Source organism: Heloderma suspectum, chromosome 3 (genome assembly GCF_057233095.1).
Source record: "Heloderma suspectum isolate Gila_16-S chromosome 3, 16-S_ref, whole genome shotgun sequence".
Lineage (NCBI taxonomy): Eukaryota > Metazoa > Chordata > Lepidosauria > Squamata > Helodermatidae > Heloderma > Heloderma suspectum.
This window is the reverse complement of record NC_139460.1, coordinates 272,345,007-272,361,767: the sequence shown is the minus strand read 5'-3', so window position 1 is coordinate 272,361,767 and position 16,761 is coordinate 272,345,007. Positions and strand designations below refer to the sequence as shown.

Here is a 16,761-nt window from a genome sequence, read left to right as displayed (position 1 = left end):
GACAGAAGAGGAACGTGTTCATGCAAACACCTTCCTGCTCGGAAACGGAAGCTGAAAGGAACGTTCCGCTGTGTGACCGAGGCCTGCTCGATCCGCCCTGAGGCCGGTCGGGGATGCCCAGGACAGGTAGGACGAGGCTAGCCGTGTCGGGCAGGAAACATCGACGCAGCAGCAACTTGACTTCTTATCCCCTAGAATCTTAAGGCCGCTTCACAGACGACATATAAATAGGTACCCTCACGGCGTTTTGTGTGCGCAGTAGGAATATGTGGTGATGTGAGCACTTGAAAAGTGGCATCTCTGGGCCATACTACTACCTGGAAGACATCTAGATCCCCTGTAATGAATGTGGAATGCTGCATTTGTTAATTTATAAACTGACTGTGAGTGCATAGACTGAAGAGCTGACATACTCAGTGTGGACTATTTGATCTTAGCCAATAAAGCATAGAGAAACACACAATGAACTAAAACACTTCCAAGCCTGAGTAGCTGTAGATTGCTTGTTTAGTATGCGGGTACAAACCAGAAATGCTGAATCAGTTGAAGTTATAAGGGGATTTCTTTGAAATTGAGCATAGTCACAGAAGCTACCTCTCTAGGATTTTGTTCCTTTTTATGGTGGGTTGGACTTGATGGTCTTATAGGCCCCGTCCAATTCTGTGTAATTAGATCAATAGATGCTATTATAAGTGCTACATGGAATATGGTTATAATATCAAAACACCTGCTGCTTGTGATATCACTAATTATAACCAAAACTACTTCCCCTGCATGCTCTTTTGTGAACTATTAACTCAAAAGCACCGTAATAAGGTCAAGTAGGCCCCAATTAAAGCACCAGTTTAAACAACTGCAGCCTATTTAACATTAAACTGGCGTCAATGTGAAAAATACAATTTTTATAAAAGATTGTAGTACAGGGGTACAACTATTCAGGGAAAGTGGTACTTAGAATGTTGGACTGCGGTTTTACCTGGTTCAAATCCCCATTCAGCCATGAAGCTCAATGGGTAACCTTGAGGCAGTCACTCTCTCAGCCTAGCCTACCTTACAGGGTCATTGTGAGGATAAAATGGTGGTATGGGTGGAGAACCATATAGACTGCCTTGAGATCCTTGAGAGCAAGGGTGGGATAAAAATGTAATAAATAAAATGACCACTAGATTAATAAAGACACTGCACAGAAAAAGTTACTTTGGGTTAAAAAGTGACCCCATATTCTAGAACCCCTTCATGGATCACTGCCTTGTTGTGGCGAAGGGGCTTGCGTAACTCAGTGAAGCCATAAGCTATGCCGTGCAGGGCCACCCAAGACGGACAGATCATGGCAGAGAGTTCTGACAAAATGTGGTCCACTGGAGAAGGAAATGGCAACCCACTCCAGTATTCTTGCCAAGAAAACCCCATGGAATGTATCACAAGGCTAAAAGATATGACGCCGGAAGATAAGCCCCTCAGGTCGGAAGGTGTCCAATATGCTACTGGGGAAGAGCAGAGGGTATTTCCAAGTAGCGCCAGAAAGAGTGAAGCGGCTGGGCCAAAGCCGAAAGGACACTCAGCTGTGGATGTGTCTGGCGGTGAAAAGAAAATCCGATGCTGTAAAGAACAATATTGTTTAGGAACCTGGAATGTCAGATCAATGAATCAAGGTAAGCTGGAGGTGGTCAAACATGAGATGGCAAGATTGAACATCGACATCTTGGGAATCAGCGAACTAAAATGGACAGGCATGGGCGAATTTAATTCAGGTGACCATCATATCTACTATTGTGGGCAAGAATCCCTTAGAGGAAATGGAGTAGCACTCATAGTCAACAAAAGTGTGGGAAAAGCAGTACTGGGGTACAATCTTAAAAATGATAGAATGATCTCAGTACGAATCCAAGGCAAACCATTCAACATCACAGTAATTCAAGTCTATGCCCCAACCACTGAGGCCGAAGAAGCTGAGGTTGATCGGTTCTATGAAGACCTACAACACCTTCTAGAACTAACACCAAAAACAGATGTCCTCTTCATCATAGGGGATTGGAATGCTAAAGTAGGAAGTCAAGAAATCACCGGGATAACAGGCAGGCATGGCCTTGGTGTACAAAATGAAGCAGGACAAAAGCTAATAGAGTTTTGCCAAGAGAACATGCTGATCATAGCAAACACTCTTTTCCAACAGCACAAGAGGCGACTCTACACATGGACGTCACCAGATGGTCAATATCGAAATCAGATTGATTATGTCCTTTGCAGCCAAAGATGAAGAAGCTCCATACAGTCAGTCAAAACAAGACCTGGAGCTGACTGTGGCTCAGATCATGAGCTGCTGCTTGCAAAATTTCGGCTTAAATTGAAGAACGTAGGGAAAACCACTAAACCTTTCAGGTATGACCTAAATCATATCCCTGATGAATATACAGTGGAGGTGAGGAATAGATTTCAGGGATTAGACCTGATAGACAGAGTGCCTGAGGAACTATGGACGGAGGTCCGTAACATTGTTCAGGAGGCAGCAACGAAATCCGTCCCGAAGAAAAAGAAATGCAAGAAAGCCAAGTGGCTGTCTGATGAGGCTTTACAAGTAGCTCACGAAAGAAGGGAAGCGAAAAGCAAAGGAGAAAGGGGAAGATATACCCAACTGAATGCAGAGTTCCAGAGAATAGCAAGGAGAGACAAGAAGGCCTTCTTAAATGAACAATGCAAAGAAATCGAGGAAAACAACAGAATGGGAAAGACTAGAGATCTCTTCAAGAAAATTGGAGATCTCAAGGGAACGTTTTGTGCAAAGACGGGCATGATAAAGGACAAAGAAGGCAGGGACCTAACAGAAGCAGATGAGATTAAGAAGAGGTGGCAAGAATACACAGAAGAACTATACAGGAAAGATCTGAATGTCCCTGATAGCCATGATAGTGCGGTCACTGAACTTGAGCCGGACATCCTCGAGAGTGAAGTCAAGTGGGCCTTAGGAAGCATTAGTAACAACAAAGCTAGCGGAGATGACAGTATTCCAGCCGAGCTATTTAAAATCCTAAAAGATGATGCTGTTAAAGTGCTGCATTCAATATGCCAACAAATCTGGAACACTCAACAGTGGCCACAAGACTGGAAAAGGTCAGTTTACATTCCAATTCCAAAGAAGGGCAACGCCAAAGAGTGTTCAAACTACCGCACAATTGCGCTCATTTCACATGCCAGCAAGGTGATGCTCAAAATCCTACAAGCTAGGCTTCAGCAGTATGCGAACCGAGAACTACCGGAAGTACAGGCTGGGTTTCGAAGAGGCAGAGGAACTAGAGATCAAATCGCCAACATTCGCTGCATCATGGAGAAAGCAAGAGAATTCCAGAAAAACGTCTATTTCTGCTTCATTGACTACGCTAAAGCCTTTGATTGTGTGGATCACAACAAACTTTGGCAAATTCTTAAAGTGATGGGAGTACCAGACCACCTTACCTGTCTCCTGAGAAACCTGTTCGAGGGTCAAGAAGCAACAGTAAGAACCAGAGATGGAACAACCGATTGGTTCAAAATTGGGAAAGGAGTACGACAAGGCTGTATATTGTCGCCCTGCTTATTTAACTTATATGCAGAGTACATCATGAGAAATGCCGGGTTGGATGAATCAGAGGTCGGAATTAAGATTGCTGGGAGAATTATCAACAACCTCCGATATGCAGACAATACCACCCTAATGGCAGAAAGCGAAGAGGATCTCAAGAGCCTCTTGTTGAGGGTGAAAGAGGAGAGTGCAAAAGCTGGTTTGAAACTCAACATTAAAAAAACTAAGATCATGGCATCTGGCCCTATCACTTCCTGGCATATAGAAGGGGAAGAAATGGAAGCAGTGACAGATTTTACTTTCTTGGGCTCCAAGATCACCGCGGACGGTGACTGTAGCCATGAAATTAAAAGACGCTTGCTCCTTGGGAGGAAAGCTATGGCAAACCTAGACAGCATAGTAAGAAGCAGAGACATCACCTTGCCGACAGAGGTCCGTCTAATCAAAGCTATGGTTTTCCCAGTAGTAATGTATGGCTGTGAGAGCTGGACTATAAGGAAGGCTGAGCGCCGAAGAATTGATGCTTTCGAACTGTGGTGCTGGAGAAGACTCTTACGAGTCCCCTGGACTGCAAGGAGGTCAAATCAGTCCATCCTAAAGGAAATCAACCCTGAGTGCTCATTGGAAGGACAGATAATGAAGCTGAAGCTCCAATATTTTGGCCACCTAATGCGAACAGAAAACTCCCTGGAAAAGACCCTGATGCTGGGAAAGACTGAAGGCAAAAGGAGAAGGGGACGGCAGAGGATGAGATGGCTAGATAGCATCACGGATGCAATGAATATGAACTTGAGCACGCTCCGGGAGAGAGCGCAGGACAGGAAGGCCTGGTGTGCTATGGTCCATGGGGTCACGAAGAGTCGGACACGACTGAACGACTGAACAACAACAACAATATTCTAGAAACATGGGCACAGAAATGAAGATTTTGTACTTGCCAGTGGATTTGTTCTTCTCAAGGAAGGGGCAGTTAGCATGAGGATAGGCTTCTTCTCCAGAGTCAGGAAGGGGCTCTCCTGATCTTATTTCTGGAGGAGAAAGGGCCGCTCCCCTCAACCCCCAACAACTTCCTGCCTTCACTGCAGGCAGGCAGGGCTTCTATTTATAAGAGCCCAGTGTCATCTCATCCCCCTTTTTTTCCCCTGAAGGGAGAGGAGAGTGGGGAGGAAACAACATTTCAAAGGTAAATTGTAGCAGTTAAAACCTGTCAAGTAAATTATGTCATTTAAAATTAAAACTTGTCAAGTAAATTACATCATTTAGGATTACTCACCTTTATATTCACAACAAAGCCTTCCTGACACTTCCCCCATTATGGTCATATTCTCCTAGAGATAGCCTTCCTATATGTGGCCTTCACGGTAGTGCATTTGCTCATAACCTTCCTTCTGATTGTGAGCCTCACTAGGTTGGCTCATTGGGTCAGTCAGTGCCTAACCAATCTCACAAGGTTATTGTGAAGATCAAATGGTGGGGAAAGAGAACCACATACGCCACTTTGAGCTCCTTGGAGGAAGGGTGGAATAAAATATTATATAGCTCTGTTTTTTCTTAATGGAGAGGGATAACAGACTATAATGGAAGTGTGGAGACCAAAATGTGTAGAGGCACGAAAAGGAACAAGGCTGTCAATGACAAAAATCTGTAGTGCATACATACACATTAAGAAACTAACATTTCTTCTCTTCACCTTGGCAATTAAGATGGAAACCACAACCACCACAATTAAGATGGAAACCACAACAATCAACAATATACCTTTTATTCTAAAAGGTTCTCCTGTTTTAAAATATAGCCTACAGTAAAAGGGCATTCAGTTTAAAGATATCTAACAATCACAGTAAGTCAAAATCATTTTGCTCCAGGGGAGCAGCATCCAGTAAGGCTTTCTTGGATTACTTTTCATTTGTATCTTGCTACAATAATTTCCTGGACCACACCTCTGTAGTTATAGATAATGTAGGACCATTAGTAGACAGTTTGTCCAGTAAACACTGCCCCCCCCAATTATGAGTACCAAGATATAGAGCTAAATGCACATCTTTTAAGAGGCAGAATATATTAATCAGATCATTGTCTTGCAGGTAGCTACCAAACATTCTGCCTGTGTTATACACATACACACAGGGTGAATATGACTCTTCTATGTATTTTCTTTATAGTATAGGCTGGCTGATAGCTTCCTTCAAAATGAAGGAAAAGGCAGCTTAACCTTGTAGTACAGCTAATAAAGCATTTGGAAATGTGCTCCGCAGAAGCAGCCTTTGAACTGGGGTCCAGTAAAATAAAAAAGCATTAAGGCTTATTCTGTAAATAATACTTTGAAGATAGTTATATTAATGCCTCCTGGGCGCATTACAGCCAAACACAAGTGTACCAACTCTTTTCAGAATGTTCACTTATCCAGTCATCCAGAAATACAGGCAATATGGAGAAAGATTCTGTGCTGTGCTACAGTACGACTCACTTGAAAAAACAATGTACTTTTCCAAGTACAGTTCAAAAGAGAACTATAAAATGTAGCTTGAGTATATAAAAATAGCGAATGTTATCCTCAATATTAACATTTCACAGATCATCCACAGAATCTATATAAAATATGTTTTTAAAAAAGATGGAGAGATGTGCCAAACCAGCTGAATATGAACTTTCTGATGCTTGCTTCTTTCAGCAGGATCTTCAAACAATTAAATCATAGTCATAAATGTCTGACTTGGGTTCTTTGCTGGATAAAGGAGAGGACCTTCAGTTTCAAATGCAATCGCTGAATAAAACATATCTGTTTAGAAAATCTTTTTCTCTTGATAGGCAAGGAATATTGACCTCACATTTAGGTCTACCAGCTGTAAAATGTCACCTCCAGTATGTGGATTTCTCAGAAGCAGGATCATCCAATAAATGGTGTTTTAAGCTCAAGCTGATCATTTCCTTGCCTATGAATGACTATGAATCAGCCTCGAATGGTAGGATGATCTTCTGCAACAGCAGGAATTTACATCCACCAGAAATCCTTCCCACAGACAGCCCTAGTCAGCTGTCAGTTTCACCAACACATAGTTAATTCACAGTTATCTTTAAAAAAAAACCCAGAGTGCATGCCCAAAAGCCCTGAAACTCCAGTGAGAAAGCACAAAAGGACACTACTTCTGGCCCCATTCCAAAAAGTTCCAAACTTGCCTGGAGTCTGAAACAACTACATCTAGGGGCGCAATCCTATGCATATTTAGACAGAAAGAAGTCCTACAATTCCCAGCATGCCCCAGCCAGCCATGCTAGCTGGGGCCTGCAGGGAGTTGCAGGACTTTTTTTCTGTCTCAACATGCATAGGATTGCACCCTAAGACACTAATTGGAATGACCTAAACTCAAAGGTCAGGCCTATCAGTTCAGCAGTCTAAGCTACTTTGATAACAAAGGCTTCTGCTGTGATCATTAACTACAACCAAGTTAACATTAATGGCCAACTCAGATGAACTTACTAGCTATGCATGGTAGGGAAGTGGGACTGTGGTTAGCTGTCCTGTCCACTGTGAGTGCTTGCCATCTAGTCTCCAGGGCTGCCAGAGGTGTGTGTGTGTGTGTGTGTGTGAGAAAGAGAAAGAGAGAGAGAGAGAGAGAGAGAGAGAGAGAGAGAGATTGATTTGCATAGTGCCTGCACATGAAAAATCCAATATGTAGGTTTGAATCATGTGGTTGATCCCTAGATGTTTAGTAGTTTATCTGCCCTACAGTTTGAGCCTATGTGCATTGGATTTTTTGCACAATGCACCATGAAAATCAAGATGTTCAAAGTCCAGAAAGACTGTAGATATGACAGGTGCTTCCAAAGGGCAGAGTGAACTGTGTGATCCCACTCTCTACAACGCATAGCCAATCACCATGTCAGAATTCTTGTCCTTGTAGCATTTTTTTTTTTTAGCTCCTAAGGAAAAGCAAAATGTAAAGAGTACAGATTTCACTAGTCCCGAATATGGAGGGAGGTTGATGGCTCTTGCTCCTCAGAAGTGGTAGTTCCTGCTGGCTGTGAATTACCCAGCTCATGATAAATGGAATCATCATGAAAGCTCTGCTCACTCTCTAGGCTTGGAACTGCCCAGATGCCACCATGACTGCAGCCAGTGGAATGCATTTTGAAGTGGTTGCTTTCTGAGTAAAAAAAGAAGTAGATTAATAAACACTGAGCCAAAAATATCGTTCAGCAGCCATTGTGTGCTTCAGCCGCACAGCCCCAGATTAATGCTGAAATCCTGTAATAGCATATTAGTGCTATTGCAATCACAACCTGCTTGTGGACTTCCCATAAGAATCTGGTTGGCTACTATGGGAACAGAATGTTAGATCCAGGATGGCTCCTTATGTCCTTATCTAAAGTCCCACAGAACACAGTGGGATTTACTTATGAGTAGACCTGCACAGGCCTGCACTGTACAACAGCCATGCAGATCTATTTGAAATGAACAAACTATTCCATCCCTATTGTTTGTGGTCCTTGAACCAACTATGTTGAATGAGAAATCCTTCCCTTTATAGGGTTCCTTGTAGTTTGTGCTCATTTAGAAATTCAAAGAAAGTTTTGAGAGTAGGTTTCAGAACCGTGCCCCTCCTACCTGTCTTGGCAGAGGCAAATATTTCCTCCCATGTGTAGTTAGCCAGGTTCACAGATTGTGTCACCCAAGGATCCTTCACTACTTTTTCTAGAGTTGTGCGATCCTCTGGAAAAGGCTGCAAGAGCCCAGACAGAAGATCCATCAGGTCTGAAGAGAGCAAGGATGAGAAACAACCTTAGTAGCTTTTAGATTGGCCTTCAGCTTGCCTGTCAGGTGTTCTAGTTACATTAAGCACAGGTAGTACAAGTTCATCATCTTTAATTATTTGAAATTCAGCACCCACTCATCAATTTTAAAAGTTCTACACACACACACACACACACACACACACTTACTTGTGTAATTTTTTCTTAGCTGTTATTATTTATATGCCGATAGTACCTTATACCTTATCGGTTCCGCTGGTACTTTCTAGATCATGGGAGGAGGACATCTTTTGATGGCTGACTCCTCCCATCCACTTCAAGAGGCAGGACTTCCAGATGCTTCTGAACTGGGAGGAGCTACCTTCTATCCTGCCCACACTGAGGTAGCAGGGCTCACACTTCTCATTCTATTTTAGAAATCATTATTTCATTGCCAATAATTAGCCCAGTATTCAATTACTGCAGATCAAACACTTGGATTGGGGGAATCTGTTTGTCATCACACCTCTAACAAGGCCCCAACATGATGCTTAAATCTCAAACTACCTTGCCACCTTATATCTCCAGGCTCACCACAGACCTGAAATGAAGGAGAAAGGGGACTGAAAGAGATTTACTTCTGTATCATCTCTAGAGGATCCAAAAGTGGCAAGGTAATATGTGAGTATTTACTAGACAGCTGATCATGTGCTTCCAGTCCCCTTCCCCCACAAACTAACACTAGGCCAGTCATGAAGGGAAACCATACATAAGTTTCTTTGAATGTGTCCGATGAGGGGCAAGTGCCTCTATCAAGCTCAAGTTATCTTGCCCCAAAACCCAGCACATGGCCTGTTTCCTCTCCCCTCCATTTGTAATTCCTTAGCAGAATACCCACCATCTGACACACTGTGAGGAGGCCTTAATACAGCATCCATGGTTTCTTCTAGCTCACAAAAAGGATTTTCTCCAAAGACGATGGTGTAAAGGGTTATACCAAGTGACCACATCTCCAGTTCTGGTCCCTGATATCTACAGAGGAATACATAGTTCAAGCCCATAACACTCTCCCCAAAAATCAAGCAAAAGGCAAATGCAAACAAAAGAAACCACATTTAACTGTTTAAAAATGGGATAGGGATGCAAAAACGAACCATACACAATTTCCTTTTCCTACCACCCAAGACACTCCATCCCCATCATCCTGTGTCTACTTTCTGGAGATCTGGTTGGAGGAGTGGCCTGTGTGTGTGTCTGTCAATGGTAAAGGAGATCTCAAAAATGGAGTTAGGAGGATGAAATCCCTCTGATGATAATTAACAAGATACTGATCAGTTGTGGATGATTGTATCTTGGCTTATTAAGCATGCAGACCCTTTGCTTTTCTCTTTGCATGAGCAAACAAATAAACCAGGAAATATCTCATTAACTATTTTGTCTGAACCTGAAATTATAGTTACAGCTTTGGAACAAGCCAGTATATTATGCCAGCTTCAAACCATGGCTTAATATCCTGGCTCGTTCCAAGGCTATTAACTATAGCTTGAACTGGGATACTCTAGTTAATGGAAGACTTCTTAGTTTGTCAGCCAGCTGGATGTGCACACAACTAAAAGGCTCATTCATATGTTGGCTTATTATATCCAAGGTACGAACATCTGAACTCTCCCACTCTCCTTTCCTACTTCATTCTTGGGTTTGTTCTGCAGGCCCTGCCCTCAACCAAACCAAGGTGTTGCTGTCAAGGCATAGAGGTTTTACTTCAAACTCATACATACGGATTGCCTGAGAGCACTTCTGGCGAGCAGTACTCGATTGTCCCACAAAAAGTATAGAACAGCTTGCCAGGTTCCAGGTAAGCAGCTGAGCCAAAGTCTATCAGCTTGATAGCGAAATCTTCAGCAATTATGATGTTCTCGTCCTTGATATCTCTGTGCAGGATGTTCCTACGGCGCAGGTAGCCCACGGCAGACACCAGCTGGCCAGAGATCAGACAGGACCAGAAATCAGAATGGGCACCATTGCAGATAATTTACTTATTCACTAACTGTAGCCTGAAAAACAGTAATTTATCATTCCTAGAAATTTTATTTCAGTGTTTTGCTTTGAAAAGACATTTTGATAATCAATTAGATATACATACTGTTTATTAGCAGCATTGCACTCCTACCTTTATAGCAATTGGGTACAATATTTATTACATTTTTTTTATCCTGTCGTTCCTTCAAGGAGCTCCGAGTGGCTTATATCATCCCCCCCGCCCCATTTCATCCTTACAACAATCCTATGAAGTAAGTTGGGGTGATAGTAAGTGATAGCGTATATCAGAAAGAAAAAGTTATGCACTTCTAAGCCCCACTGAAATAAAATTGGATCTAGACACACCAAACATTCTCTGGATTATGCTCCTTGTCATTCTCATGGGTCAGGAAACCAAGTTTTCAATTAGGCAGGTGACCGTGGAGCTGCAAGGGAGGGTGGGGCCCTGACTGGCCCCAGTTACAAAGGTTGCTCCTGCTGCTGGTGTCTAGAGACCATCTGTGGTCTAGAGACCATCTAGAGACCATCTGTGTTTAGGGGGAGCTTAGGGGTGGCTGCTGAGGGCAAAATTTAGTCTTGGATAAGATGTAGTATTTTTGCTGCTATTTGGATTATGTTTTCGTATTAGTATTATTAGGTCCTAGTATGGATGTTTAGTGGCTTGCTTAATCTCAGTGTATATTTATTAACGTTTGCATGATTATTTAAATGCTCTCTTGGAACTGTAAGTGAATCATATCGAAATGTTATATTTTATTATGTAAACTCTCCTGACATTGTGAGCTACTTTGAGCATGATTTACCATGGAAATGCAGTATACAAATAAAGTGATGATGACAATGATGAATTTCCTTCCACAAAGGTCTATAGTGCAAACTGAATGTGAGCCAGTATTTCAGTGCTGCAGCCCAAAAGGCAAGTGCCCTCTTGTATATTATTAGAAGCACCATTTCCAAAATTTGGGAAAGAACAGTAGTTCATCACAGGCTTCGATTCTGGCAACTCACAATGCAGTAGTATACATGTCTACTCAGAAGTAAATGTCACTTATTTCAATGGGGCTTACTCTCAGGTAAGTGTGTATAGGACTGCAGTCATTTGGAAGTTTCTTTAATTTTTAAAAAAATATTTGTATATGTATGTATATGTGCATGCATATACAGTCAGGGCCAGAAATACTGGAACAAGGATAACTGTTTTGGCAGTTGGCCTCTGTACACCACCACATTGAAGTTGAAAGGAAACACACACAGATGGGAGCGAAGTCAGGACTTTCAGCTGTAATTCAAGGGGTTTGGCAGAAATGGGGCACTAACCATTCAGGAAGGACAGCCAGTGGCATACACACACACCTGTCGTTGGTGGCTCATGAGTAATGGAACAAACCAACATCATTCCAAACTTAAGGATCGCCTTTAATACCTGGATGAAAATCCTTTGCAGTCAATGACTGCCTGAAGTCTGGAACCCATGGACATGACCCAATGCTGAGTTTCCTCCCTCAAGATGCTTTGCCAGGCCTTTACTGCAGCTGCCTTCAGCTGCTGCTTGTTTGTGGGTCTTTCTGCCTTCAGTCTTGTCTTCAGTAAGTGAAAAGCATGCTCTATTGGGTTGAGATCAGGTGGCTGACTTGGCCATTGAAGAACATCCCACTGCTTTGCCTGGAGAAACTCTTGGGTAGCTTTTGCTGTATGTTTTGGGTCATTCTCCATCTGCAATATGAAGCGGCGTCCTACCAGTTTGGCAGCATTCGGCTGAATCTGAGCAGAAAGTATAGCCCTATATACTTCAGAATTCACCCTGCTACTTTTCTCAGCAGTCAGGTGATCAATAAACACCAGTGCCCATGCCATAACACTGCCTCCACCATGTTTGACAGATGATGTGGTATGCTTTGGATCATGAGCTGTTCCTTTCCTTCTCCATACTTTTCTCTTCCCATCATTCTGGTACAAGTTAATCTTGGTTTCATCAGTCCAAAGAATCTTATTCCAGAACTGGGCAGGCTTTTTTAGGTGTTTGCTGGCAAAGGCTAATCTGGCCTTTCTGTTCCTGAGCGTTAGCAGTGGTTTGCACCTTGTTGTGAAGCCTCTGTATTTACATTCATAAAGCTGTCTCTTGACTGTAGATGTTGGCAATGACATGCCTACCCCCGCAAGAGCATTCTTGACCTGGCTGGATGTTGTGAAAGGGTTCCTCTTCACCATGAGCAGAATTCTGTGGTCATCCACTTCAGTTGTCTTCCATGGTCTTCCAGGCCTTTTGCTGTTGCTGAGCTTGCCAGTTAATTCCTTCTTTTTCAGGATGTTCCAAACTGTTGTGTTGGACACTCCCACTGTTTTTGCTATCTCTCTGATGGGTTTATTTTGTTTCCTCGGCCTAATGATGGCCCCTTCACTCACATGGACACCTCTTTGGACCTCATGTTGGGGTTCCAGTGAACAGCTACCAAATGCAAATATAACACTCAGAACCACCTCCAGGCCTTTTATCTGCTTGTTTGGTCATGGGGTACCCAGGAAACAGGCCACACCTGTCCATGCAGCTTCTTGTCAGCCATTTGTTCCATTACTTATGAGCCACCAACGATGGTGGTGTGTGTATGCCACTGGCTGTCCTTCCTGAATGGTTAGTGCCCCACTTTTGTCAAACCCCTTGAATTACAGCTGAGAGTCCTGACTTTGCTCCCATCTGGGTATGTTTCCTTTCAACTTCTATGTGGTTGTGTACAGAGGCCAACTGCCAAAACAGTTATCCTTGTTCCAATATTTCTGGCCCTGACTGTATGTACGTATGTGTGTGCCCCTGAGCCAGCATCACATGCAGTCATAAGTGCTAAAAAGATTGTGCAGCCCTGAGCTAAAGGATAGTGCAGAAGCATTCATTCTACAATTTTCCATTAATAAAGCCACAAGCCTGTTATTGGGACTGGCTCAATCTAGGCAGCTGTAATTCAAAGGACAGTAAACCAGAGGCTGTTTCACTGCCTACCACTGAGTTACTTCCATTTTCTCCCTAAACGTTACTAAGCGTTGCTGATAAATGCATGGCAAATATGGGCCCAGATGTGTATATGTTGTCACGATTAGTAACTGCATGATTTTCTTAAGTAAATACCAGTCATAGGGGCCCCAGATCCAGAGGGGCAGGGGTGGGTAACGGTTTGCTGCCACCACGAGCCAAATTCAAACCATACTTCCTGATGGCTATTTGCATTAAGAGAGCTTTTCCCACTATCCTATCAGCTAACAATTTGCAGATCCATTTCTTTCAAGTATGTCTTTGCAGATTTCACTTTCAACAAATCTCACCTGTCTGAATATGTAGCTTGCCAAAGGCTCATCCAAAGCAGGCTGGTTATCAATGAATGTGAAGAGATCCAGACCAGATCCATGCTTCTCCATCACTAGCTGGAAAAATTGCTGGTTCTCAAATACATCTAGCACCTAGTGACAAAAAATGCCGTGTGACTGATTTTTTAAAGAACTTCATAAACTTCATATCCTGCTGCATCCCTCCATAAGCTATGTTATAACCTTTAGATAATTGTTCAGATATGTCATTCTTACATTTTAGGAGAAGTGATTTAGATATGGCATCCCATAATAGACCCCTCATTAAGAACTAACAAAAAGATTCATTCATTCATTCTCATTATGTTTCTATACCACTGAATAGCCAAAGCTCTTTGGTTGGTTCACAACATGATAAAACATAATATAAATCCTTTCACATCCAACATTTGTCAACCCTTTTCAAACTGAAAACAAGTTAAAAACAATTCACAATAAAACTACCAGGACCTACTAAAAAATTAAAAAGCCCCACCATATGCCATCATATGCCTGGGAGTAGAAGAAAGTCTTAAACTGGCACCAAAAAGATAATAGTGGGCCAGTTCACATGTCATGGCGGCAAATCATGGGTTTCTTTATGGGTTAAACAAACCAGAATTAACCAAACAAATCCTAAGTTAACTCTTGGTTGTTTAACCCATAAACAACCCAAAGTGTCCAGCTTTAGACGTCACACTAACAACCTACAAATGGGGCGTTCATAGGTTGTTTATGAAAATGAAATGGCTCACACACAGCACACATCCCCTCAAATCCTGGGTTAATTAAGCCACAATTTGCCACCGTGACGTGCAAACCAGGTCACTGTTGGCGCTAGACAGACCTCACTTGGGAGAGCATTCCACAATCAGGAGGCCACCACCGAGAAGGCCCTCTCTCTTGCTGCCATCCTCTGAACCTCCCATGGCAGAGGCACTCAGAGGAGGTCATCAGATGTTGATCATAGTGTACAGGTAGGGTCATACTGGGAGAGGCACTCCATCAGGTATTGCGGTCCCGAACCATGTAAAGCTTTAAAGATCAAAACCAGCACCTTGAATTGAGCTCAGAAACATACAGGCAGCCAGTGCAATCAGAACAGAATCAGTGTTACATGTTCAGATCTTCTGATCCCTGCTATCAGTCTGGCTGCCACGTTTTGCACAAGCTGCAGCTTCAAGGGCAGCCCCACATAGAGTGCATTGCAGTAATCTAGCTTGGAGGTTATCAAAGTATAGACTACTGAAGCCAGATTATTCTTGTCTGGATAAGGGAATAGCTGGGCCTTTGACAGAAACTGGTAGCAGTGCCGCTGAGGCCACTTGAGCTTCAAGTGACAGTGATGACTCCAGGAGAAACCCCAAGATACGAACCTGCTCCTTCAGGGGAGTGCAACCCCTTCCAGAACAGGATGAACACCATCCAGCCAGAAGAACCACAGTCACAACTAGCCACCAATCTAGCATGTCACAGCCTCGCCTGATGAAGATAAAAAGGAGAAATAGAGCTGCAAGTCATCAGCATGCTGATGGCGATGCACTCCAAAACTCTGGATGACCACACTCAACAGCTTCTTGTTGATGTTAAATAGCACGGGGGACAAAACTAACCCCTCTGGAACCCCATGCTGGAGAATCCACAGGGCTGAACAGTAGCCACCAAGCACCACAGTCGCCCCAGGAGGATATCATGGTCAATGGTATCAAAAGCTGCCAAGAGATAAAGGGGAATCAACAGGGTCAAACAGCCCCGTCTTTCTCCTGACACAAGGCATACGAGGAGACCAAGGCTGTTTCTGTGCAAAAACCTGGCCTGAACCCAGATTGAAATGGATCCAGATAATCAGGAACAATGAATCTTAACACCTGAGATTTTCCATGGGAATGTTAACTAGGCTGTTTATACAGAGCATATTACTTCAGTTGCATGGGCCTTACTGTATTGACAACTGTCCACACCAGATAAAACCTTGTAGTCATCTTCATATATGGGAAATTGCTGCTGTCCCATTATTCTTTCCACCACTATTGCCAAACAAAATTAATCTGCTCCAACATCCAAACATAAAAGGAACTCACTTTATGGATTTAGCAGAAACTACATATCAATGAACTATACCTTAATAATATTGGGGTGCTGCAGCTTTCTCAGAATTGCAATTTCCTGAGTGATCGTCCCCAGCTCAGGATCTTCTACCCAGCAGTAGTCCAATACTCTCTCTTTCCAAATGAACTTCACTACAGCCTGTGAATGATACAAAGCAAAGGGATACAAATACTAAGCTGGCAATAACTGGGATGAAGCTTTAAAAAAAAGGAAGCTTACATTGCCATTAAGATCAGATGGATTTTAAAAGATTGTACTTTTCAACTGCTTTTTGACAGCCCAAATATGTGCATGTTTTATAGTTGTTTTGTTTAAATAGCTGTGGACAAACATTTCTGATCTCTTCCACATACTGAAGGCTTGCTCTGGATACACTCTCACATGCATTTCTTCCTCCTCTAAACTGTTTAATGGGCTAAATTAGAAATTGGCCGGAGTTTTCTGAGAGAGTTGAAATGCATACTATACTAATACCCATTTTACAGTTTCAGGCTTCCATTTCACAATTCAGTCACATCATAATATCTAGGTTTAAGCCAATGTACAGCCTGATCCCTTGAGCTACTACAGAGGGACAGCAGCTCATAGCAATTAGCTTAAAAGTCCCAGCATTGGTAAAGACACTGGCTGTGTTCAGACGATCTCCACACATGCCGCTTGTGCAATCGCCATTTCCCGTGACACGGTGCGGGTTAGTGTGTCATCCAAACCCAGTGAGGTGTGTGGCAGGGGTGGCTTGTAAACCACCCCACAACCACTACAACAAGCCACGGGTTGTGGGGTGGTTTAGAAGCCACCGCTGCCACACACTTTGCCAGGTTTGGATGACATGCTAACCCGTGCTGCATCGCGGGTAATTAGGGAAATGGTGGCGGTGTGAGCAGAACATGTGGGGCAGGGAAAAGGCACGTTGGCTTCTTTTCCCCCTGTGATTGTCTGAACATGGCCATTATTAAGCTCCCTTGACCAAACAGTAGCAGTAGCTACCATTA

At 43.1% G+C, this 16,761-nt stretch overlaps 1 protein-coding gene and 1 long non-coding RNA gene across 2 annotated transcripts in view; one reads left to right on the top strand and one right to left on the bottom strand.

The window, feature by feature from the left end:
• The first annotated feature begins 40 nt into the window (after positions 1–40).
• LOC146351289 (uncharacterized) lies at positions 41–11,184 on the top strand. Its single transcript, XR_014789574.1, has 4 exons — positions 41–126; positions 8,876–8,961; positions 9,997–10,142; positions 10,227–11,184. It is a non-coding gene; the product is annotated as an uncharacterized LOC146351289 (long non-coding RNA).
• PASK (PAS domain containing serine/threonine kinase) overlaps positions 7,324–16,761 on the bottom strand; it is a 30,630-nt gene continuing 21,192 nt past the window's right edge. The window contains exons 14-19 of the mRNA XM_084847032.1: positions 15,782–15,907; positions 13,640–13,774; positions 10,066–10,265; positions 9,186–9,319; positions 8,163–8,309; positions 7,324–7,701 (exon numbers count right to left, since the gene is read on the bottom strand). Coding sequence (XP_084703158.1) covers positions 7,514–7,701; positions 8,163–8,309; positions 9,186–9,319; positions 10,066–10,265; positions 13,640–13,774; positions 15,782–15,907 — 930 coding nt within the window. The 3' untranslated portion in view covers positions 7,324–7,513. The remainder of the gene's footprint in view (positions 7,702–8,162; positions 8,310–9,185; positions 9,320–10,065; positions 10,266–13,639; positions 13,775–15,781; positions 15,908–16,761) is intronic.